At 33.9% G+C, this 23704-nt stretch overlaps 3 protein-coding genes across 9 annotated transcripts in view; 1 reads left to right on the forward strand and 2 right to left on the reverse strand.

Annotated features, from left to right (window-relative positions):
* Positions 1–811: 811 nt before the first annotated feature.
* On the reverse strand, positions 812–9039 carry LOC117102566 (ribitol-5-phosphate xylosyltransferase 1-like). Its single transcript, XM_033242876.1, has 6 exons — positions 8857–9039; positions 7896–8045; positions 6598–6697; positions 5904–6209; positions 4961–5131; positions 812–4454 (listed from the first exon to the last, which is right to left on the reverse strand). Exons 1-6 carry the CDS (start codon positions 8960–8962, stop codon positions 4043–4045), a joined length of 1245 nt encoding a protein of 414 aa, XP_033098767.1. The 5' UTR covers positions 8963–9039; the 3' UTR covers positions 812–4042.
* Positions 9040–9053: 14 nt separating this feature from the next.
* LOC117102565 (THUMP domain-containing protein 3-like) lies at positions 9054–13126 on the forward strand. The gene is made up of 9 exons (XM_033242875.1): positions 9054–9319; positions 9710–9787; positions 10226–10632; positions 10922–10991; positions 11233–11348; positions 11763–11850; positions 12064–12077; positions 12295–12418; positions 12583–13126. Exons 1-9 carry the CDS (start codon positions 9164–9166, stop codon positions 12775–12777), a joined length of 1248 nt encoding a protein of 415 aa, XP_033098766.1. The 5' UTR covers positions 9054–9163; the 3' UTR covers positions 12778–13126.
* A 912-nt stretch (positions 13127–14038) lies between these two features.
* Positions 14039–23704, reverse strand: part of LOC117102562 (ankyrin repeat domain-containing protein 26-like) — a 71142-nt gene continuing 61476 nt past the window's right edge. For 3 of the 7 annotated variants that reach the window (XM_033242870.1, XM_033242873.1, XM_033242867.1), the window contains 20 exons: positions 23256–23318; positions 22996–23061; positions 22590–22727; positions 21919–22038; positions 21750–21821; positions 21446–21544; positions 21118–21168; positions 20792–20865; positions 20607–20676; positions 19940–20038; positions 19514–19595; positions 19091–19119; positions 18858–18917; positions 18585–18653; positions 17960–18106; positions 17515–17598; positions 17212–17306; positions 16969–17080; positions 16549–16594; positions 14039–15699 (listed from right to left, as the gene is read on the reverse strand). In XM_033242870.1, the coding sequence (XP_033098761.1) occupies positions 15563–15699; positions 16549–16594; positions 16969–17080; positions 17212–17306; positions 17515–17598; positions 17960–18106; positions 18585–18653; positions 18858–18917; positions 19091–19119; positions 19514–19595; positions 19940–20038; positions 20607–20676; positions 20792–20865; positions 21118–21168; positions 21446–21544; positions 21750–21821; positions 21919–22038; positions 22590–22727; positions 22996–23061; positions 23256–23318 (1713 nt within the window). In that variant the 3' untranslated portion in view covers positions 14039–15562. The remainder of the gene's footprint in view (positions 15700–16548; positions 16595–16968; positions 17081–17211; positions 17307–17514; positions 17599–17959; positions 18107–18584; positions 18654–18857; positions 18918–19090; positions 19120–19513; positions 19596–19939; positions 20039–20606; positions 20677–20791; positions 20866–21117; positions 21169–21445; positions 21545–21749; positions 21822–21918; positions 22039–22589; positions 22728–22995; positions 23062–23255; positions 23319–23704) is intronic. The other 4 variants (XM_033242872.1, XM_033242869.1, XM_033242866.1 and 1 more) reach the window with 2 other exon arrangements.

Here is a 23704-nt window from a genome sequence, read left to right on the forward strand (position 1 = left end):
AATATAGACAATGGGTCGTGTCTCATATTATTTGTTATATTTTTATTATTCATTATTTTCACTTGACTCGCATAATTAATACTTTGCAGCACTTTCTAGTTATAAAAATAAGAAAAGGATAAGTGCTTATCTAGGGCCACACAGAAAAGGTGTCTTTAATAGAGGAAGACCTATGTAATACTGTATTTTTATTTCTTTATCATTGTCTACATCATGTCACTGGCATTAAAGAATTGGCAAGATTTCCTTGTGGGACTCCATTTCTGAGTAGAGACAGGCTGTAAACGTCTGTCCCCTCCTATGTTCTTGAACACATGCATAGTTGAAAGTAAGAATCCAGAGGTTCAGAATTAACTGAAGATATCATTGAACACACAGATAACTCTATGGATAAGTTTGCTTGTACTTAAAAAGTCGAAGAAGTCAGAATTTTGGGAAGCTAACCTCGCCACAGAACGCAAGAAACGCCCAATACCTACAAATAAAGAAATCATCGCTAAATGGAGTAACTTATTTAGCACACTGGACCTCAAAGCAGGATACCACTACATTCTCTTCCGCTATAAACGCTTAATGTTGGCTTTAAGATATTTCAGAATGCAGTTTCAAGAATATTAGCAGGGTAACAAGGATGTCATAATAATGGCTCTGGCAATTTCAACACTGGCCTGCGGGCCAACTCCGACCTACCAAAAATTTTGGTCCAGCGTAACATTGCTAAAAAAAAAAATCATTTTCCGGCCGATTTTTAGAAAGTTTTACAAGAGTGTGGCTCCGTACTGCAATAGTTATGAGGGCTAAAGACCCAAAAATGCAAGAAAAGTGCTTCAGGGAAGGGGATGACCTTACCCTAGACAAAGCGATAAAAATAGGATAAAATGTAAAAATGTCGAAGAAAAGTTTGTGCGCCATCAGTACACAAAAAGACATCGACGTACACGTAGTAAAGAAAAAATAAGAAATTTAAGGTCATCTCAAGAAACGGCATCAGGGTTCAAGTACTGTACAACCAACCTTTAGTACAAAGTATGTTCACACATGCCATCATTACTGGGTCATCAAATGTCAATGTAAGGTATGCCAGAAAAAAACTGACAACTCTACCTCACATAAGGCACTCTTGAAGATAATAAATACAGCAACCATGTTGGAGACAAAACGGTTAGGAAAAGCAGGGGGAGGGGAAGACCAATGAGAACCAATGAATGGTAAACACAAAAACAACGTAATTTCATCAAAATTGCCAATTGATTGGACAGACTTGCATCACAATACATTAACATCACTTTTGGATCAAATAGTAATACACCACTATGGGAACTGAGCGAATGTCAGGCTTAGCTCTAATGACCATTCACCGAGAAATTGACACAATGATTATGCCCATCACCATGGATACCAATATCATACTACATCATATTGATGAAATAACTATTTTATACCTAATTCTTTGTTATTGAACATGTAGTCACTAAATGATAGAATAAAAGTACAATTTTTGGTATAGTTTCCGTACATCGGTATTTGCGAATTTTATTTATGAGTATATAATCAATTAATGCCAACATAATATCCAACATAATAATAATAATATATCGCACCTACAACAGTCATTGGAGTCATTCGGCAGAAAACGTGTTTACGAATATATTTTGCAGAAAACGTGTTTACGAATATATTTTTCACGACTCCATAACAATAGCAACACAATCTAATTCTTTGAAGAAATCGATTGTGAGGTAAAGCACAATTCCATGGCCACAGATGCAGCCGAGAAATTTGACAGATACTCTACATGGAAAGCTTGTCGTGCAGCAGCCCAACATTTAAGAGTGAAGCACAAACTACTTGAGAAATCTAAGATGGACGTAACAGGTGGAATAAGTCCACAAATGAATGTTCAGGAAATAAAAATGGTGAAATGTCATTGCTTAAACTCGTCCAGAAAAGTTACTTTGGTAAGGAGTTTCAAGTTCTTGCAGCTATGGAAGGCCAACAGAGCCTTAGAGAACGCAAGGTGATGCTCCAGAAATCCTCTAGTTTGTCCAAATTGGACCCTTTTCTGGATAAAGACGGACTACTGAGAGTTGGAGGGAGGTTAAAGAACTCATGTCTAATATTCAGGTAACATCCGGTAATCCTACCAAAGAACAGTCACATAACGATGCTGATTATTAGAATGTGTCATGAAGAGATCAATCACATGGGTAGAAGCTCAACGTTAAATGACATCAGGCAACGCGGGTATTGGGTCGTAAATGGGTCCAGTGCAACCAGTCAGTACGTACACCAATGTGTGACGTGTAGAAGAAGAGGTGCATTGAAAACTCAGAAGATGGCCGATCTTCAGAAACTGATTCTTCATGCAGTATTTTGAGAATAAGCTCCTGAAATAATGGAACAAGAGCTGATCTACAACCATACCATGATGATCTTGGTCCAAGATGGCTTGTCACTGTTTGGCACCAGACTTGTTATTCCAGCAATGGTAAGAGAAGACATTATCCATGCAGGTTATGTAATGTAATGTAGACCTTTGACTATGTGACATGTGTATCTTGTCACTAAGAATTTAAAGTAACTTTTCATAATGGGAGAGAGCACAATTTATTTACCTATTTTGTTGAATGGTATATTCCCTTCTCTCAAGTTCTCTATGGTAACAGGATTTTTGAGACTTTTATGGTTAGGTCAACCTTGCATCCTTTGTCTTAATTACCAAGTTTCAGAAGAGACAGAAGTTAAGCTATTATCATCTATTAATTTTTATACACTTTTACTTAATTACAGCTGGGGGTTTTGTGGTTTTGGTTTAATTCGATGAGCCATTCGTAATAAAAGAACCTGGACACCTTCAAAGAATCTTTACAATGACTTATTTTGCATATCACAAAATGGCGTAGTCGGCAGGATCACAAAGCACTCACAACTAACCCCTAGCTGAAAGACCAACGAATGTATGGTTAAAAGCGATATCTACTGTTAAACAGCACTATCTACCCATAGAGACCAAATGGTTCAAGAGTCGAAAGTCTACAACAACCTCCTGAATTGAAACTGAAGCTGAATGAAGAGAAGGAGAAAGCGGCAGAGGCAAGAGCAGATCCCAATGCAGCCAAAGATGAATTGAAAAAACTCATGGATGCTGCTGGCAAACTAACCTGAGCCACTTGTTTAGGTACAGTACGAATCTCCAGGGCAGGAGGACTGGCAGTTCCTACATAGGATATGTTGAGCTCTCAATTAAAGCTATCGAAAGAACTTTCACAAATTTAGGATTTCTCATCGTACAAGACCCATCTAACTCTCCCATTTCAGAAAGAAAGAAGAAGGTGCCATGTGTCATTGGCTCAAATATCTTTAGGGATATGAGAAAAGAACTGAAAAGCAGAACTATGAGGACGATACTACATCAGTTAACACAATAAAGGCTTATGTCAGGGTAGCCAGAAATCAACTTATTCTGATACCTGCAAGGTCCATCAAAAGCATGAAGATGAAAGGAGGCTAAACAAGAAATAGACAAGCTATTTAAGCCAGGCAATCCTTACTAAAAGAATGTGTTTGAGCCATGTGAATGTCATTTACGACCCCTTGGGTCTAATAATAACACCAGTTACAGTACAAGAGAAAATCCAAAATAAGACTGTGAGGTGCGAAGTTAGGCTGGGACAACTGGACAATACAATGATGGACAGTAGGACACTAGATGCATTAAACCCATGGATACTGACAGCCAACACTTAAAAAGACATTACAGCTAACAGCATTAAGTCTTTTAGTGCCTCAACTGTAGAACTTAAGTTGACCCCTTGCTTGGCAGAGTAATTTTTATAATATTTTCAAGACAATATTTGGCTTACTCTTTTTTGCTCACAAATTTGTTAATGTCTCTAGATATTCGAGGTTACAACACAGAGGATGTAGCAATTCCTCGCATTCTGGTGATGCTACTTGAAGACCCAGTAAAAGTTTATATCAGGACTCATAATTTTGGACGTGTGGTGATAATATAAAAAATGGGGTTTTTTTTGTTTATTCGTCACCTTTTTATTTCAGTCCAAGTGAATTTCTCCCTCAATGCATTCAGAAACTGTACTTTCATTTGCTGTTTAAACCACTGGTACCACTTCACAATATCTCTTCTCTTTTGCACCACATCTTCTGGATTTCCAGAGTCCAAACTCTTCAAGATTTCGGGAATTTGTTTCCAGTCTTTGATATATACGAATGGGGCATTCATTCTCCTTAGCAATCTTAGAGGAGCGTCTCCACTTTTGTCACAAGCACCCTCACTTATAGTGTCTTCAACTATTGGTATAGAGCCGTACGACATTGCCTCGTATAATCGATAGCATTCTGTGTTTACTCCAACTGGATTAAGGGTAAAATCGCTCGTGGCTAACGCCTTCTTGTAGACGTCTAAGCTCTCAGTTGTTTCTAGAGGTTCCCAGCTGGAAAAATAATTATGAACCACAAAACTTTTACTATATATACTGTTTTTATATTTAACATGAGCTCTGTCAGCAAGACGCTTTTCTTTATCAGACAATAAAGATTATTTGAATTTCTATTTGTATATATACTTTAAAAAATGATTAATTATATTAAACCAATGCAAGTTGTACTTGTACAAGGTTTAAAGCATCGTTTAAATGGGATCTTAAGCCTCTGTTGAACAGGTCAACCCTGCAATAGAAATGACCAAAAAATAAATTCTTTGGGTATAATAAGCCCAACTGGCCACTTCTGAAATTGTCAGCCCTTGTTCGATAGCTTCCCCCTCCCTTCTGATTGAATACCTCAGAGCCACCACAGAGTGATATTATAGTCATAAGAAAAATATGCTTACCTGTCACAGGATTTGAACCCAAGAACCTTGGATTGGAAGGCAAGCACCTTAACCACCAAACCATTTATCCACTACATTGAAGGAATAATGAAGATGAAAAAAACTTACTTTAATCTGGCCTTGATGAAGCACTTGTCCTGTAGGTCTGCTGCACGGATGCTGCTCATCAAATCCTCTCGCGATGACCCTGGATATATTGTTCCTAGGAAATTACACACATATGGTCTAGAGACATTCACTCGGACCTCTTCATCTGGTACCACAGGAAAGCCTCTATACCTGAGTACACAAGATATGAGTGACATGAAAAACATTAATTCCTTTATTTGTATGACATCGTATAGACAGAAAAAATACAAATGACAGTTAAATGGGTAACTGGTAGGTTATAATGCCTAGGGTTGTAGCTGTAAAAAACTAAGGTTGGTGGTGGGCATTTTAATGTTGGTTGTGTAATAACATCATAGTAAACTGTAATTAAGAGTCGATTTTAAGGATAGGTAAATGGCTTAATAAAGGTGGAAGGGTGGAGGGCCATGAAATTAGAATTTTAGCTGGTTAGGAAACTTCAAGGCTAGGTTGCCCTGCCCACCATACATCCCTTGATTACTAGAGCTGAAAAATATTGGAATTATCCCCCCCCAGGAGCTGAGTATGCTCCATTTTGTTTGATTCAATTGCCAGGGTAATAATGTGGAGTACATAGAGGCTTCAGTGGCCTGATGCAGACAGGATGTGATCCTAGCATATTATTAAATTTGTATTTATTATTATTACTTACCTGGATGTCATGGGTACAATTCCCACCTGAACTACTTGCCAGGTTCTTTTAGCAAGTATTTGGGAACATAAAGAGTATTCAGTATGATGTACCATGTCAGGTAGGGCAAAACATCATTGCGATTACATTTTCTGATGCAAACAACAAAAATTGGGAACAGAATTCCCACACTAGGTGGTCTAGTATGACACCAGGTTAGTTATCATAGGTTCAATTGATCCCTCCCAAATCTCCTGATGCAAACAACATTGAAATCATGATATTACTTACGTTGCAACACCAAGTGGCCATTGGAATATATTCTTATCATTGATGAGTTGTGTGTCGTATGTGATAAACAACAGCTTGACCAGTCCACCATGAGTGGTCAGATACTGTAGGATCCAATCATTATTGCACTGCTCGTTCCCAAGAAGGACGACAGCTATGTTCTTTAGATCTGCGTAGTGCGGAAGGTAGTCCAGCCACGACCTAGCAAAGTCAATTTTTTCTTGTGTTCTACCATTCAACACTAGAACAAGATTTTCAACTTCTTGTGGTACTGCTGATTGTACAACACCTGGTCCTGTCCGAAACCTTTAAAAATAATATTAAAAATAATATTCATAATACTACTATTACAATAACAATCTCCAAGAGATGAAAATGCTGTTATATGGACAAATATAATGAAAAAAACTAAAGTAAGTATTAAAGTATAAAAACAATAATACAGTATAATAGTGCTACAGATTAACTTTATTGCTTTTATGTATTAGTCTTACTTTTGTATCAGACAGTATGATAAGTATTTCCCTGCTTGGACTCCCTACAGACATTATTCTCCTATTGACGATTGAAGCAAGTAAATCGAAATGTCCAGACATTCTTATCAACAACAACAACAGTTCTTTTCAGAACTATCTACGTGTTGTACCGCAAGCATTTAATATATTATTACTTCAACCAATATAATTATACTTACTTAAATTTAAAATCTTCTTGAATCAATGAACCATATGTCCATATTCCTCCTAGTTGGGCTTCTAATTTTCCTTCTAGAATATGTTCCCATAAATAATTTCCTATAAGAAAATACAAAAATGAAATATTAATCAAGAATGACTTCCAAATCGCAGAAAAGGAAAAATCACTCAAGAGAGGATTTGGAGAGAATACTGGAAAGCCACGCACTTACGAACAGCTTTCGATTTCCAGCATTTTTTATGTTGTGTAGCAATTCCAAAATTGTGCATAGCATTTTTTTATGCGGTGATAGTGAATGATTATTAAAGATAAGAAATGACACATTTTTCAATACGAAAATTATAGTGATGCGTCTTTTCTTTCTAACACTAGAAGTATTAAAGTAAAACAATGATTGGATAACAACTTTACTTTGACTGTTTTTTAAAAAAATTTTGCGACTTTTTGTGCACCAAGCTTCTTAGTTTTTACAGCCAGGCCTTGCTGAAGACTGAGTGGTTAATTCTAGGCAAATAAATGCATAGCATTTGTGGAAGTGCTTCGCTTATAGTGTAAAATGCGTTACATTTTGTGATGCGGTACTGGGTAAATCGAAAAATGCTTACGAAACCCTCTCCCCTGTCTGAGCACATCATTATTAAAAACAATCTGTTTCATACACTCCATCATGTTGTATTCTTCATCACACTGACCCTCGGTGCAGTGGATGCCTCTAGCTTAGGCAAACATTTTTTTTTAACCTTTTTTTGTGAACCCACCGCCTGCCAATATAGATGATTTCGAATAAAAATAAAATTTTATTTTTGGCCAATTAGCGCACCCGCTGCCACAAAATTTCAGAAAAAAATAAAAGTTTTACTTTATTGTTATTACACCCGCTGCTGCCATGAAATATCCAAATATAAGATATGTATATTTCTTCCTAATTAATATAAATAAAAAGTATTTAACCATCCCATTACTACAATGATTACACATTGGCCAATAAAATTTTATTTTTATTTTCTCCTCCATCTGGATGTTTTTGGCAAAATCATTTACTAAATAAGAAAACAATTTTTTTTTTTTTTTTTTCGCTGTCCTCTGACGATCTTTGAAAAAATAAGTTGGTGAAACAATGTATAAAAAATGTCTTGCCTTAAGATGACAGAGGAGAAAAGAGAAAGGAGAGAGGGAGAGGGGGGAACGGTTGTTGCAACGTAATGATGGATTGGGCACTCAACCATAAATTTGGCATTGGCCTACATTTTTTTTAAAACCAAGAACATTTTAAAAACAAGAAAACAATTAATTTACCTATTGCTGCTTTCCCCCATATTTCGACTTGTTTTTTCTTTGTTCTGTTATATGATTTATTCATGTTCAGGATATTTTTTGGTGATATTTGGTTCCTTTTCTCTCCTTTGGTTCTTTTCAATGACAGCTTTTTCTTGGCTTTCATCATATCTAAAAATTAGAACAAGATTAAAACAACATAAAAATATTACTCAAGCTAAATTTGTTGGTTCTTCTATTTTAAAAAAAATAAAAAGCTCATTGATATTTTACCTCATCCTCAATTTGTTCTTTATTTTGTTCTTAATAATTTATGCAATTTCAGCTTCAGTGTTCTTATAAAATGTGTTCTTATAAAAAAAAAAAAAAAGGTGTATATAGTAACACTATTATTAATTACAGTAGAGACTTGTGCAGTATGCCTAGGTGAACGAGTGTCCTGTTATGTAGTTGACTTGTGTGTTAGGCCGATATGGATTCTGGATTTATTATAGACGATATAATTACCCTGTGTGTATAGTATTAGTAGGCCTGCTGCGGTTAGTCCAGCACACCATCCATTTATGAATGATTCTGAATTGAACAAGGCCTAGAGACCTACTTACTACTCTATACCAGGAACAGTGAAATTACAAATTAAAAAAAAATACAAATTGAAATGAAATTTCAATGTTCCCTGTCAATAACTAACTCGACTAAAAAACTATGACAGGCTCAATTCAATACGAACAGGCTGAGAACAGCCAAAATGAACTATATTTCAGACACTGAAAACATTTCTAAGCATTCAAGGTGATTCAGAAGATACAAAATTCGGATTATATGATGCAAGAAACAAGAACACTTTTTCAGCTAGGCCTAGGCTCGCGCATATATTCAGCTAGGCCTATGGCCTACAAGAGCGGTCATGCAGCGTTATCTCATACCAATCAGCAATGCCTTGATTGATTAGGGCATCGTTAGGCCTAGATAATCTACTCACCAGCAGCACCATATCTTTTATCATATAACAAATACAAGGTATATAGACTGAAAATACAATATACAAAAAGGAGAATTCCTCCAAATTTAATCAACGAAAGCCTCATTATATGTAATAATAACTTTCAGGAATTCAGCTGTTGTCACCATGCATGGAGGTCGCCATATTTGTTTTGTTTGGAAAGGTTAAAGGTTATACAATACATACACACATGGCGGTCGGTCGACCCAGTATAATTTCAGTGTGGTAGCAAATAAAGCAATGTATTTCGTTGATTAAATATTGATTATCCGCTTATTCTACTATCATGGAAACCGGAGATACTATAGTTGATGTAGGTGCAACTGTACCTACCGGTTTTGAGTACCTAATAAAGGAGGAGTGTGCAGAAAAACTTCAGACCCAGGCCCAGCATCGAAGAGGGAAAGTTTACTTTCCAATCAAATTTGAAGACTTGAAAAAGGTTATACTGTAATCATATTGTATCTGTACACTACTATTCTATGGCTATGCTAGCCTAGGTGTGGTGCCTCTTGGTATACGTAGTTATTTAGGCTATTTAGAATAGATTACATTTTCATTAGCAATTATTCTTAAAATTTATCATGTAGAGCAGAGTCTAAATATCCTTTCTGAAGGACGAGGATGGCACTAACTTTACCAAAATCTACAAAAGAACGCACACAAGAACATCTCACACCCATGTCCATTAATTTTTAATGCTGATCTAACTCGATCTTAACGGAAAACATGTTCTTTCAGTAGGATGGTAGGTCATCCAATCAGGGATAATTAGGCCTATATACTGTACGAAAAAGTGATTATTATTACATAATAATGTCTTTTATTTTAGGTTACCACATTGAGAGGAGTTGACAATATTTATGTTGTTGGTAAAGAGATAAAAGATGAAAGGCTTCTCAAAGAGAAGGTAAGTTATCCAGAAATATTGATTTATAGACAAAAAATTGTTGGAACAGCACATCCTGTGGATGACAATGGCTACTGCTGCTCCAAGCTTTGTTAAAAATTCTAATGGTAATTTCATAATTTTTAAATTTTGTTGTAGATGTCTGCCAAAAATGTTAAAAAAAATATTTATATACAATCATATATCAATAAAAACAACAAAGTTTTTATGTTTGATAAACTTTATTTTATTTAAATTTTATAATCCATAATTTCTTCAGCTCATTCTTGCTTTATTACTTTTTGTTATATACCTTTTTTTTTTAAAGGACCTGTAACTAACCTGCAGGTGAATGTTCTTTTTAGGTTTTGGACTGAAAAAAATAAAAAATAATATACAAAACATTTTTTTACAATCATGCAAGGCTCAGATTTTAAACTCATTGGACCATCTTCTTAGGATGAGGCGATAAAGTTTCTCGTTGATTTCACCGAATCGTTCAACTGGTTGCCAGTTCTGAAGGCGTGGCAGTCATTCAATGGAACAAATTTTGACCTGTCTGTGCCAGACCAGGAGTCTAGTAGCGAACAACGCAACGTCCCATCATTTCGTGTCACTTGCACAAGGTCGGGAAAAAATCACAAGTTTGGGTCACCAGATGGTGCTTGTCACGTCGGTGGGAAAATCAATGATATATACCATTGGCCGGTTAAAATGAAGAACTCGGATTTGGATATTTTAGTTGAAATATCAGACGACAGCGTCATCTTTGGAATCGCACTGACGAGGGAAAGTCTACACAGAAGGAACATCACACATTTTGGGCCAACAACGCTGCGGCCTACAGTTGCATATGGAATGCTAAGGTACATCCTATATCAATGAAAATATGACTATTTCAATTTATTATTTATCTATGAGTTGAATATTTTTACTTAAAATTTGCCTTTTCAATGAAATGCACAGAAAGGGATTTGAACCATAACCTCAGATTTAAAAGCCTACTCCACTTTTACAGTGAAGATAACAAGAATCAGTCAAGTTCATTTTTTATTTTCCTTATGTAATTATTGACTTACCTATTGCAGACTCAGACTCGCTTAATTACCTTTTAAAAGAAGTGCATTCATAATCATTGCTTTTTTTAAACCACAGACTAGCAAGTCCACAACCAGGTGATGTAGTTTGTGACCCCATGTGCGGAGGAGCTTCTGTCACCATAGAGGTAAATTGACAATAAAATCACATTTGAACATTCACAAAATATTAAAATTACATTGAAAAAAAAAAACTTAAATCAGGTTACTGTATTATTATATTCTCTTCTAGTTGAAATATTTTTTAATATACAATTTACATAATCGTCATAGTCCTTTAGTTTACTTTTAATGAAAAAAAAGTAAATTTATGTGGCTTTTGAAGTCTATTTTTAACTGTATTCTCTGTTTGTTTTTTTCTCTTCTTAGGGGGCATGTGCATGGGAGTCCAATTATTTCTTGTCGGCGGATATCAATCATGTTGCAACTGAACGCTCAGTTGCAAATCTTAACGATATTGCAGCTTACAGGAAAGAACAAAAAAGGCAAGTATTAAGGTTTTTAGTGGCATTGCAGGTTAAATCAGGTCGTGAAGACTATGCTGCTACCTCGTTCCTCACCAATGCCAAACACTTTCTAACAAATTTGTAAACTTTATTTGGACAATAATACCTCTGAGGACTCAAGACTGATTTTGCAGTTTTCTATTTTTATTGACAACAGATTTGAAAAGAATTTAATTAGAAATATAGTTTCCAAAATGGTGGGCACACACCTTGAAGTTCTTGTGCCTTGATGTGTAAAGCCTCCATTTTCTTGGCTTGTTGCTATCACAATTTTTACTTTTTTCCAATTCAAGTTGGCACAGATAAAATTCTTTTGACTCCTGTTTAGCTACTGTTACATTTAGCCTTCCACAAAATCCAAGTTAATAGGTTATTTTTTTTTTATCTTCACAGAGGTGGACTTATGAATGATGTGTTGCGATGGGACGTGTGTAACATCCCTTTGAAAACAAACTCTGTAGATATTGTTATCTCAGATATTGTAAGAGATTAAAATTCGTAACTGATTTAGTGAAATAACACACATATTAAAGGCACCCCTAAAAAAATTTCTTCCTGTGAACACAATTTGATAAATTCGGGAAAAAAAATCAATTTACATGTAGATATCAGAATCCAGTACTTTTAAGCAAGTTTATAACACTTAATGTTTTTTTTCTCTCTTCATTGACATACTGCATTTGGAAATTATCAGCCATTTGGAAAGAGGTTTGTGTAAAAATTTATCAATATTTTCTTTCAACTTTGAACTACAGTAGTTTGTAGAGTAACAAATTTAACATAAAACTATTAGCATAATTAGCATTATTACAGTAGCTCAAATTTATAAAATCTGTATTGCTTCTACCATATTTGCATAAACTGTAGACTGCTATGATGATTTTATATTCTCATATCGTTCTATCTTCAATCTTGCATTGTCTAGAATGGGCTCAAAATATAAGAACTGGCAGCTGTATGAAGGTGGCCTTAGAGAGATGGCAAGAGTGTGTCGACCTTCGACCGGGAGGGCAGTGTTGCTTACACAGGACAAGAAATGCATGCACAAGGTAATCAAAATAGATAGCCAATCAGAGTATGTCATTGTCCTACTAACACACATGAATATGTGCCTTTTTTGTGGGTGGCTTAGCGGAAAATTCCATCAATTCCTACTCAAATGCTTTAATTTTCTAGCATCATCATAATTTTTTGTGCATAATTCAATTTTCAGACTTTGAATTTGTTGTCCCACTTGTGGCGCAGGAAAACTCAATTGTTCATCAACTTGGGAGGCATGGCAGCTTGTGTTTACCTTCTCCAACGATGCATGGATAGATCAAAATATGAAGGTAGCACTGAAAACAGATGGACGACAGATGGCTCTGGGGATCAAGCTCCAAAAGAAGAACCAGATGTGGAGCATTAGAAATGATAAAGCAAAAACCATTAGACTTATTTTTATGTTTTAATTTGTGTTTAAAAGTATTTTAAATTTCTTCTTTAAAAGTATTTTAGGAACCATTCGATTTAGTAGTCTTCACAATGAACCCCAATAATTTAGGTGCAACACCATCATACAGCTTAGTATGACCAGTCAGATGCAGTCTGTAGAAAACGCCCTGTTCATTAATACTTGCGATTTAAGGACAAAGGGTTTACACTTATAACTTTAATACCAAAGTATACAATGCCCCAGTGAGAAATGTATATATGTATGTGTTTAGAGTTGAGCTTCAACATTAAAATGAAAGGTGTTATTATTTTACTGTACAGTACTTGGTTCTTGTAGTATTCCATATACAGTGCAGCTGATATCAGCTAAACTGGGATGATTGTGCAAGTGTGATGTCTACAGTCAGTGGGACAAAATAAGGAAAATGCTTTAAAATGAAAATAAATTAAACCAAGGGTGCACTATTGGCATAAACTTCCTTGTTATAGAGAAGTCATACCCCTTATGGCGGGAGCAGCAAAACTCATCGAGCGTGCTACTGATAGAGAAATAGACAAAGTAAGGAATATAACCTAGTACATTGACATTCAAGTAACTGTCCAAATATTTATTTCACAAACATACAGTACTACATATATAATATGAATTCAGTCAAGGTTTATAGGAATAAATGAACAATATATGTCCATGCATAGGGGCTTGTAATCTATACAATATGAATTTGCAATGTTATTGGCTTATGAATGCAAAAATCGCAAACTTTAAAACAATAGTATATAGCTTTATGAATATGCAAAATTTAATTATGAATGTTCAAAACTGGCAACCTAAATTATAGTGTATAGCAAATAAATATGCATAGTTTTTTTTTAATTGGACATTAGTATATATTTAAATATGCATACATTTGCATATTAAACTTTAAAATGGCTTACAAAACTATTATTTCAAAATTGTTGAATCATAACAAAACAATGGGATTCCTGAAAATTGCATGTGTACAGTTGGTAATTAATAATTTTTAAAATTTGCATTTTCATAACTTTACTAAGAATTAAAAAGAGTTGTCTAATGTATGTATAAGATATATAATCATAGAAAAAACTTCTTAAAAATTAACCAAATCATTAAATAGTTAATGGGACGAAAAAATAATTAAGATACACAGAATGACCTGCTAAGAAATTTTCACACCTTTTACTACACAAAACAGATTACCAGCCAACAAATAAGATTCTATGTAAAAAATCTGAAGTAACTATTAGTACACATTCTTTAATTGGAGAAGAAAATTCTTTCTAATTTTCAGTTGAATGCTAAAAACTTGGAGCAATTCAAACCATTATTTTTTTTATATTGGGGACAATATATAATTAGAAATTGCCTGCACCCCTTTTTTGACACTTTAATCGTCAAAGAGGAAATAGAAATTATGGTAATACAGTTGAATTTGCCTAAGTCAAATCCAAAATGGAATTGAAAAATTATTCGACTTCGATAAAATTTGACTTAAAGATTGTTAATAAAAAACACAATTTGGCATGTAAAATAAGATTGACTTTAGAAATTGTTTAAGGCAAAGTCAGCTTAGGCAAATTTAACTTTAATAGCAAAACTTGATAAACATATGCACACACTCTACTCATCTGACCCCCTAAACTAAACTAGCATGGCAGTTGAAACAATATGCAAAGCCTAAGCACATTAATTTTATATTTTTTTTTTATGTGCACAACAACCTCAAAAGTACAAATGGACGGAACAAAATGAAAATTAATTGCACAATACATTGACTATAAAAAAAAATGCAACATTATATTATGCATAGTTAAAAATTTCTGTTATATATGTAACAAAGCTGTAATATTATTTTTAATATGATAATTTAAAAATTGCAAAATAATGGACGAAAACAAACAATATGCACCAATGAAACAAATTCAATTATCTTAACTTTTCGTGCTATAACTACTGTTGCTATGGGTATTGTTGCTATGGGTACTGATACTAATACATGTTGCAAATACACCTGTTGCAATGAATTGTGGGAAAGGAATACAAAATATTGCCCGTTTCAAAAACTAGTACACTGAATACATACAAACAAAAAGTATTTAATGTTATTGTAAAGGACACAAAGAATAACTTAAAAAATATTTGTTAGTAGCTTAAAAAAACCCCTATAACACAACACGTCAATAAACACACTGTTTACTGTTTAAAATTGTAATATTAAACCAATTAATGTATTAGCTCAATACCTACAATGGATATATTTAAATTCTAATAAATATATAAAAAGGGATTTTTTCAAGGTTATTTAGTTCAAGGTTTGGTTAATATAAAATATTTCACACTAATATCGATATTTACAATTTAATATTATATACAATATTATTTATTAATTATATATTTTTTAACATTTTAATATTCTAATCACATCAATCTATTCTGTTCTTTCTAAATTCACCAAAAAATATAATAAAATAAATAAATTTAAAAAAAAATTTCAAAAATCTAATATTAAAAATACAAATGAGCACCATAGGTATGTATTTGAAGTAATTTTTGCCTGAATCAATGTCATTAAATATTTTATATATTCACATCCTTGTAAAAGAGAATTTTGTTGTCATAAAATTAAATAATATATTTAACTGTTTAGGTTGATCAGTGTATTGCACGAGATACCAAGAGAAAAAACCTAATGCTTGCATGCCAATTCTACAGGCACGTGTTAAATAGAGTCTACTTATATTCAGACAAAGTAATTTCTTCGCAGAGTGTCCATGTACTGGTTATTTTGTTGCCGGGCACTGGCACTTCTTGACCTGTCAAATCCATTGGCCAGATTCTCTCGTGCTTCTCCGATATTTGGACCAATCTCCACGGAAGCTGAAACCAAATACAATCAATTCTGTAATATTATGAACAATATATTCATCGAAAATAATATATAAAAAAAATATTTTTAAATGGCTGTCTCACATCTGTTGTATTTTATTAGTATATGTTCTGTTTCACTAGGCAGTAAAAGAAAATTCCCTATCAAGGCACAGCAGTGCCAATTCTGGGATTGAGCCAATTTTGTGGAAGCGGTTGGCCTACTTTTGAGAATTGGTCCCTCAACTAAAATCTGTAGGTTCAAATTTTGCTCTGTATTTTTGCTCTACCAGGTCAATACTCCTAGATACATCACTGTGGGCAAATCTCTTTGTCTACCTTGGTCTCTCTACCCAGGATTTGAAATTGGTACCTGATAGGATGCGGACAATGCCGTAGCCACGATTTTCAAACAGTGCAGGACAATACTGATGTGGACCCACTCTACGTGTAAATTCAAATAATTCTGACTCATTTTCATAAAAGTTGACCCATTTTACGCAAAAAATGTGGACCCATTGTCTTAAAAGTTTTGCCTTAATTTCATGCAAAATATGGGAAAACTGGACCCTTTTTTCATAAAGCTGACTCACTTTGTGCATAAAACAGCATAATTTAGACCCATTTTTAAAATATGGACCCAATAAAACATTGTGTGGGACTGTCCCAACAGCTGGCTACAGCATTGGATGTAGATGTTCTATGTTGTTTATTATTCTGAATATTACTTGGAATACCTCGCAAGGATTGGAGGAAATTGCACATTGTGGACACTCTTTCTTTCCCACAAAATTTAATAATTTCATTCTTTTTTACCATAAAAAAAAGTTTTAAAATTTTAGAATGTATTTTCCACCTTACCTGATCTCAGGTGTCTTGAAATACTTTTATCAAGTTCACTCCACACCTGTAATTATAAAATTGATTGATTTATATTGTGTCTATACTCTCAAGAGAATATGCACTAGAACTTTAAGAGACACTTCTCAAGAATTCAAACTTGTGAACAGTGATTTTGATGTCAGTGCCGATGTTACTGTTGACAAAGATATTGTTGAAGATATTGATATTAATGCTATTGATTATGACAATTTTGATAGGGATGATGACAATGATAAAAATTTACATGAAGTGCAGATGTCAGCATACATGTATAGAGTTCTTGACTGTATTAACCAATCATAAGACGGAAAGTTCACTGTCTCAGACGAATAAATTATATTAAATGTGAGCCTGCAAAAAATACACGACAACAGGTTGTGAAATTGTATGCCTGGTTACCTTTTCAGTAAACGAGTCTATTTCTGTATTATTTCGAGGATTTCGCTTTAAAATTGGTGAAGTCGGTGATATACTGGCTTCTTTCAAATGCTGATTTCTCTGTCGTTCAAAGCTAAAATTTAAAAAAATACATAAAGAATACACATGTAAAGAATACATTTAAAAATATTGTTGTGTTCAAAATGGTACTAATTCAGAACTGGCATATAAAAAAAAGTATGTTTTTTTTTTTTTGTAACTTACTTGAGTTTGCTTTCATAGTTTGATGACCTGTCCCTCTCGTTCTCAAGATCTCTGGACATTTTCTCTTTCGATTTTAATTCCCTTTCATACAGCTCCTGAAATTAAGCATATGAGGAATTTAGCTTGTACACTACTTGAATGCTATGGAATGGATGGTTCTATTATTAGTAGGGTACTGAAAAATAGCAATAGTCGTCCACATCAGGATACACAGAATACTTGCCAATTTCTTGTAATGATGTATCAGAAGTACGTTTATGTACATTTGAATAGAATTGAAATATTTAATATGTAATAACTGACCTTGAACCTTGCAGCTTCAGCCTGTGCCGAGTCCTTCTGTGTCTGAATATCATGATACGTTGATCTTAGTTTCACTAGTTCAGCCTAGAAATCAAAAGTTAAAAAAAACAAACCAATGATTCAACAATATAATGAAGGTTGAGTAGTAAATTGAGTTCTATATGAACCATGGAGACCATTCTGTTTACAGTCAGTAGGTTACTATTAATTTCATTAACAAACTTTTTAAGTGAAAATAGCAGAGTTGCTATGAGTGGTAAGAACATTGTTCATAGTGCTTCCACCCTTCTGAGGGGCAAAGAATATTAATAAACAAACAAGGTTCCAAGTCTCCCAGAAGTAGTGGAGTCTCCTAGAAAACGGGATGGCCTCTTGCACTCCCAGCAAGCAATCAAGAATATCCTGTCATTTCACTGGCAAATAGAGACAGGCTTCAAAATCCTACCTTTTGACTGGTGATCGTGTTATCTAGCTCTTTCCTCATATCCTCCTCGTTTGAGTTTCTAAGTTGTTCTAATTTTTCTCGTGCTTGAGCCTGCTCTTCCAAGTAAGCGTTCACCTGATCTAACTTCTCGTTAATCTCTATACGAGCCTGAAAATGTTTTTAAAAAAGTTAATGAAAAATCATTCAAGAAAATACTATTCTCATCTGCCCCTAATATCATGTGAACTTGGACATACACTATAATATATTCTTTGTCACATACTGTTTGATCACATATGTCTGATAAAGCACAGCTTTGCTAGACTTCCCTCTCACAATTTGTGTGATCACATGTTCTGACCATACATTCTAGTAACGTTTGATCAAACACTGTCTGCTGAGTGACTACCTTTCCATATAATCTTCATAGTGAATATGGTAGTCTCCAGCGGAATTCCCTAACAGCGGGAACTGTTATTCTTAGTAACCGTGGCCTCAGGGGGTGATTTCATTAAAAATTTTGGTCTGTGCATTTGAATTCAATGCCTGGGAGACAAAACTCCTTGTGACACTGTGGCGTATTGACATATATATACAGCAATGATGATTATTATTTTTATTTAGATGAATATTCTGGTTTACTTACCTTGGCATCCAGTTCTTGTTTGTATCTTTCTAATTCACCTTTCTCTATAAAATCTTGATGAAGGGCACCCTATAAAAAGTATGTATATATTTCAGAATAGAGAAAACATAACTTGACAAGCACTTTAAAAAATAAAATACAGAAATTACAAAAAAACTATGAAGTGATTCAACAATGACAATGACAAAACATTCCAGGAGAAGAACAAGCAAATCGATAATGGTAGGATAGATTGTACTTTATAACAGTGATTATTCATTGTATACAATTTACCTTCAGTACATGTAATTCCTCTTCAAGTCTCTTCTTTGATTTTTCTAGCTTCTCTTTTCCCTAAAAATAATCATGAGATAATTTACAAACAATAATTACTAGCATTAGGAGTAGACTGTTGGTTAATATACTAGCCTTACAATTAATTTTCTAATATATTATAACAAACAATTTCATAAGGAAATTGACAATAATTTATTCAAATGTTTAAATAACTATAAAGTATCACTTACTTTTCCTATTATCTTCACAGAAGATGCATCTAGAAATAAAAGATAAAATTCAAGAAAAGTTAATGATAGGGGGATACTGTCTTTAGTGTCTGTAGAGTTGCACATAGACTTTTGTATTACTGTCTGTTAGACAAAGTCCGAACAAACACTGTTGTATGGCTATGCATGGTCATGATGTGCCTATATATGATCATGATGTGATGTCATCATGACCATATTTAGGCATATCACATGTTTTGTCAAATAGAATGGGCTCAGACAAAAACCTGATAGTGTATATGTACTTAGCTCAAGGTATCTGATGCCAGTGTAATAACAGAAAAAAATAGTTATATGTATAATATTAGAAAGTATAAGCAATTTATATACAACAGTTATAGAAAAATTTGTTCATGTTAAACAATTTCAAATTGTCGTCATTACCTCTCTGTAATTGGCGGTTGATAACCTCAAGCTCTGACCTTAGTTTGTTTTCTTGTTCTAATTGCTGACTAACATCCTCCAACTATAATAAACAAGTAAAATTATCAGCTGCAATTATTTTCATTTAATTTACAAAATGTACACATATGAAACAGTATATAATATTTTCATTCTGTTCAACACCAGTCTTTAACATCATTTCATACTTTAAACGTTGTGATGCTCTAAAATATACAAAATCGATCTCTAGGGAATGAGGACTATTGTTAGGAAGACGGTTCAATTTACTGCATGGGTTGGACTATTCTACTCTATTCTAAGGGGTGGTCCATTTCGTGAACAAAGGTAATTAATCTGGTTGCCCAGGTAATTATTCGCGAAATAGACATTTAAGTCTCAATATGAGGCTTAACTGTCATCACTTACCTGTCTTCGTAACGATGCAACCGTGGCATCCATGTTGATTCTTTCACGTTCAAAATCAGACTTTATACTATTGATACGCAGTTCAGGCATCTCCAGATCCTGTCAAGTAAAGAGATAAACAGAAAATAATACTACAAACCATAATGTCAATTTCAAACTTGAATTTACTGATCAAAGCTGCAATAGCATTTTGATAAATTCTTGAGAGGTACCTTCTTGATCATTCCATAAGTAGCAAATAAATGGTCAGATAGACATACCCCATCACATTTTTACTAGGTGTCTGGAAAACAGCTTCCAAGACAGGGCTACCCCAGAGTACAGACTATCGAATAGGGTAGTGACAGGGGTCTTAATTTGGAAGAAACCACTTCAAGGTACTAAATAAATTTTGTTGATTTTGCTGTGTGTGGTGATATCTATGGCCAGCAGATACCAGGGAGGCAAATCACACAGTAGTAATAACATAGAATTTGCAAAAGATGGCCCAGTATCCAGGAGACTTCCAGTTGCAGACCGTGTCAATTTCCAGAAGGCTTCTACGACTCTGAGGAGGCTTAGGACCCTAGTAGCACTAACACTTTTTACCACTTTCAATAAATACCTCACAATTTCAATTAATAAGGAAAATTATAATAAGCATTTATAATTTTGTCCTATCACTAACCTTCAATTTTTTCTTGGCCAGTTTCAGTTTCATCTTGGTGGTGTTCATCTCTTGTTCCAGCTGTCGATATCTGTACCAAAATATAAAAAAAACATTTGAAACAACACACAGAATAGATTAGCAAGGATACACTGAAAAATAATACAATATATTGGTCTATATTTGTTTCAAGATCAACAAAATACCTTTGAGTTTCATTTTCAAGTTTACCCTCCACTACTCTCTTTAATTCAGCCATTTTCCTGGTTCTTCTCCTTTCCTGAAATAATAAAAAACACAATTTTGTTATTTTAAAGATCAATTTAAAAACCCTAAAACATCAATAAAAAAACCCTTATAGCTTATTTAAAAAGATTATATATGTCATAAAAAAATGAGGCAATTTTGCTGATTTACTAAAAAGTCTATGCAAACAATATAGAAACTATATTTTACATGAAAGTATACTACAAATTTTTTATATTAGTATTACAAATATGATGATAAAACATCACAGAAAAATTCAACTTACTTCTTCAACCTGTTCCATTATTCCAGCTCGTGATCTTTGCAGCTGAGCCATCTGTTAAAAACAAAGAAGACAAAAATACACAACAATTAAAATGGAATGACTACATTTAATATCAATGGGAACACACCTATGCGGCCGTCCATTGGCAAAACAACGCAACTTAAAAATATAATAGCAGTTACAATGTTTTGCCATGGGACGGCCATATGTAGCATAATTAAAATGCACTTCTTGTTCAGGGCCAAGGTTGCTATGGTAAGTAATTGTGCCCCAACAGAGTATAATATTAATAATTTCTGAAATGCCTGCATGGCAGCCAATTACTTACCTTGATACCAAGACTTGACCTAGATTTGACCTCTGTTTCCCACATATCTTTGTGTTCTTCAGCTTCCTTAGCAAACACACTTCTTGCAGCAGCTTCATCCTGGATTAAAAAAAACAAAAGCAAATGTCATAAAATTGATAATAAATGAAGATTATGAAAAGTATTAAAATCATAAATCAACAATGGGACTGAGTATGAAAATGAGTTGATATGTTAGCTAATTCAGGTTGAGAATTGGAGTAAACAAGCGAGTTTTCAAGTTGAATTAAGCAAAGGTAAATACAAGGTACAAACACATACTTACAGTTAGCTTGCCTTCCATGTGAAGGTTAGCTGAATTCAAGTTGTTTACAATGGCCTCCATTCCTGTCTGCATCTGAAAATAAGTAGTAAAACAGATAATAAACAATCAAAACAAATTTTTATTCTGTTTCTTTTAATATATTTCCAAGTTTCAAGTATTTTTATCTTACCTTATGTGCCTCCTGTAAATTCTTTTCAAGAGTTTCGCAGCGCGCACTTTCCTGTTTCAACATCACCTCAAGACGTGCATTCTTTGTTTCAACTTCACGTAAGCGATCATCCAACTCTGCCTGTAACCACGTAAATAAAAAACAATTACTCTTAATAACTACCTAGATAAATAATTTAATACTTCAGTACTTTCTTGGTTTATAAATCTTAAACAAAAATATCTGACTTTTGAAAAAATCAAACATCCTAATTATAAACTTCATCATGTTCTACCTTCTTTTCTTGTTTACAATTTCAGAAGGCATCCAAAATTAATTCACCCAAAAGCTAATAATAAGTAGTCAAAGAGATATATTTTCCATCAAGGGTTATTCAAGGAAATATTTAGGTCTAAGTTTCATCAGTGCAGTCGGACACCACTGTGTTTGCTTCATTATGGGTTGATATTCAGGCAAATGGCAGAAGTATTCACTCTATCGAGTAAATGCTCTTGTTTTATAATTAATTCATATATTTGCTATAATACTTTCACCACTTTGCATTTGTGTTGTTAAATCTTATGAAATATAGCAATTTTTCTTTTCTAAAGTATTTATATTACACAATATTATTACTGCAGTCATCTGTGCTTTAGTATACACTGTAAGTACGTAAAAATACAGCAAGATACCTTTTGCTGAACTGCGACCTTGGCAGTAGATAGTTGTTCCGAAGCTTCAAATTTAGACCTCTCTGCTTGGCTTAACTTGTCCTCTAATTGCTCAATCTTTGTAATCAATGTATCATGGTCACGTCCAGACAAGATCAACTGCAAAGTTAGGGATAAAGATGATACATAAAAGATACATAATTCAACCAATCTTACAGACTAGAAAAAATTGTACTTCTCCTACGAAATAGTTTAGGTTATGCTTAAAACTAATTCTCATAATGAGTTTTAAGAAGTACAGCTGATATTGGAATTCTCTTGTAATTCATACTGTTTAAATTTAGACTAACACGGCCACACTTCTTATTCAATAAATATTAAAACCATTCTATGATTTCAATCGTGATATAAATCAGATATTTTATACCTTCTCCTCCATTTGTTCCAGTTGTTTCATAAGTAAATTCTTTTCTCTCACAATTGCTTCTTGTGTCTAAAAAACAAACAGTTATTTAATATACGATAAAAATTAATGAAAAACAAAATAAAAATTTGATATAACACATATCAAGGTAAAAAAAATATATGTGCTCCTACAGTGCATACTGTTAGAACTTCTAGTGGGTCAATAATTAATTAAAACGGGCAGAGATGAAGAAAAATGAGGCAATGACTAGTGTGACTTACATTGACAGCATGATGAAGATGAGCCTCTGCAACAGATAACTTGGTTGTTGTATCCATTAAATTCTGTAAGATTATTTTCAGAAATCAGATAACATGGTTAAATTCATTGATCATGGTAACAACACAATTCGACTATATATTAGAAAAAAATGACGCAATAGGGGAGAGCAGCTTAGCTCAATCAGCTAAACTGGTGGTAGCCACTGCGTGTGTGCTGAATCGCAGAGGTCTTTTGGTTTCAGGTTCAATTCAGCTTGCTGCTCTCCTTGTGACAATAGTGCACCCGGGGCGGATCTAGGTTCACATTTGGGGGAGGGGGGTCAAACTTTTTTTCACAAAAATGCCCAAAAAAAGGGGGGAAAATTTTGAATCTTAGATGGCAGGAAATGAGCTTTCCAGACTTCTGAGTTGTCTTTTAATGACTTTTAAGTTCTTCAAAATTCATGGTT

Source organism: Anneissia japonica, unplaced genomic scaffold, assembly GCF_011630105.1.
Source record: "Anneissia japonica isolate Jap-2015-1 unplaced genomic scaffold, ASM1163010v1 scaffold1489_len2284818_cov182, whole genome shotgun sequence".
In the NCBI taxonomy this organism is placed as follows: domain Eukaryota; kingdom Metazoa; phylum Echinodermata; class Crinoidea; order Comatulida; family Comatulidae; genus Anneissia; species Anneissia japonica.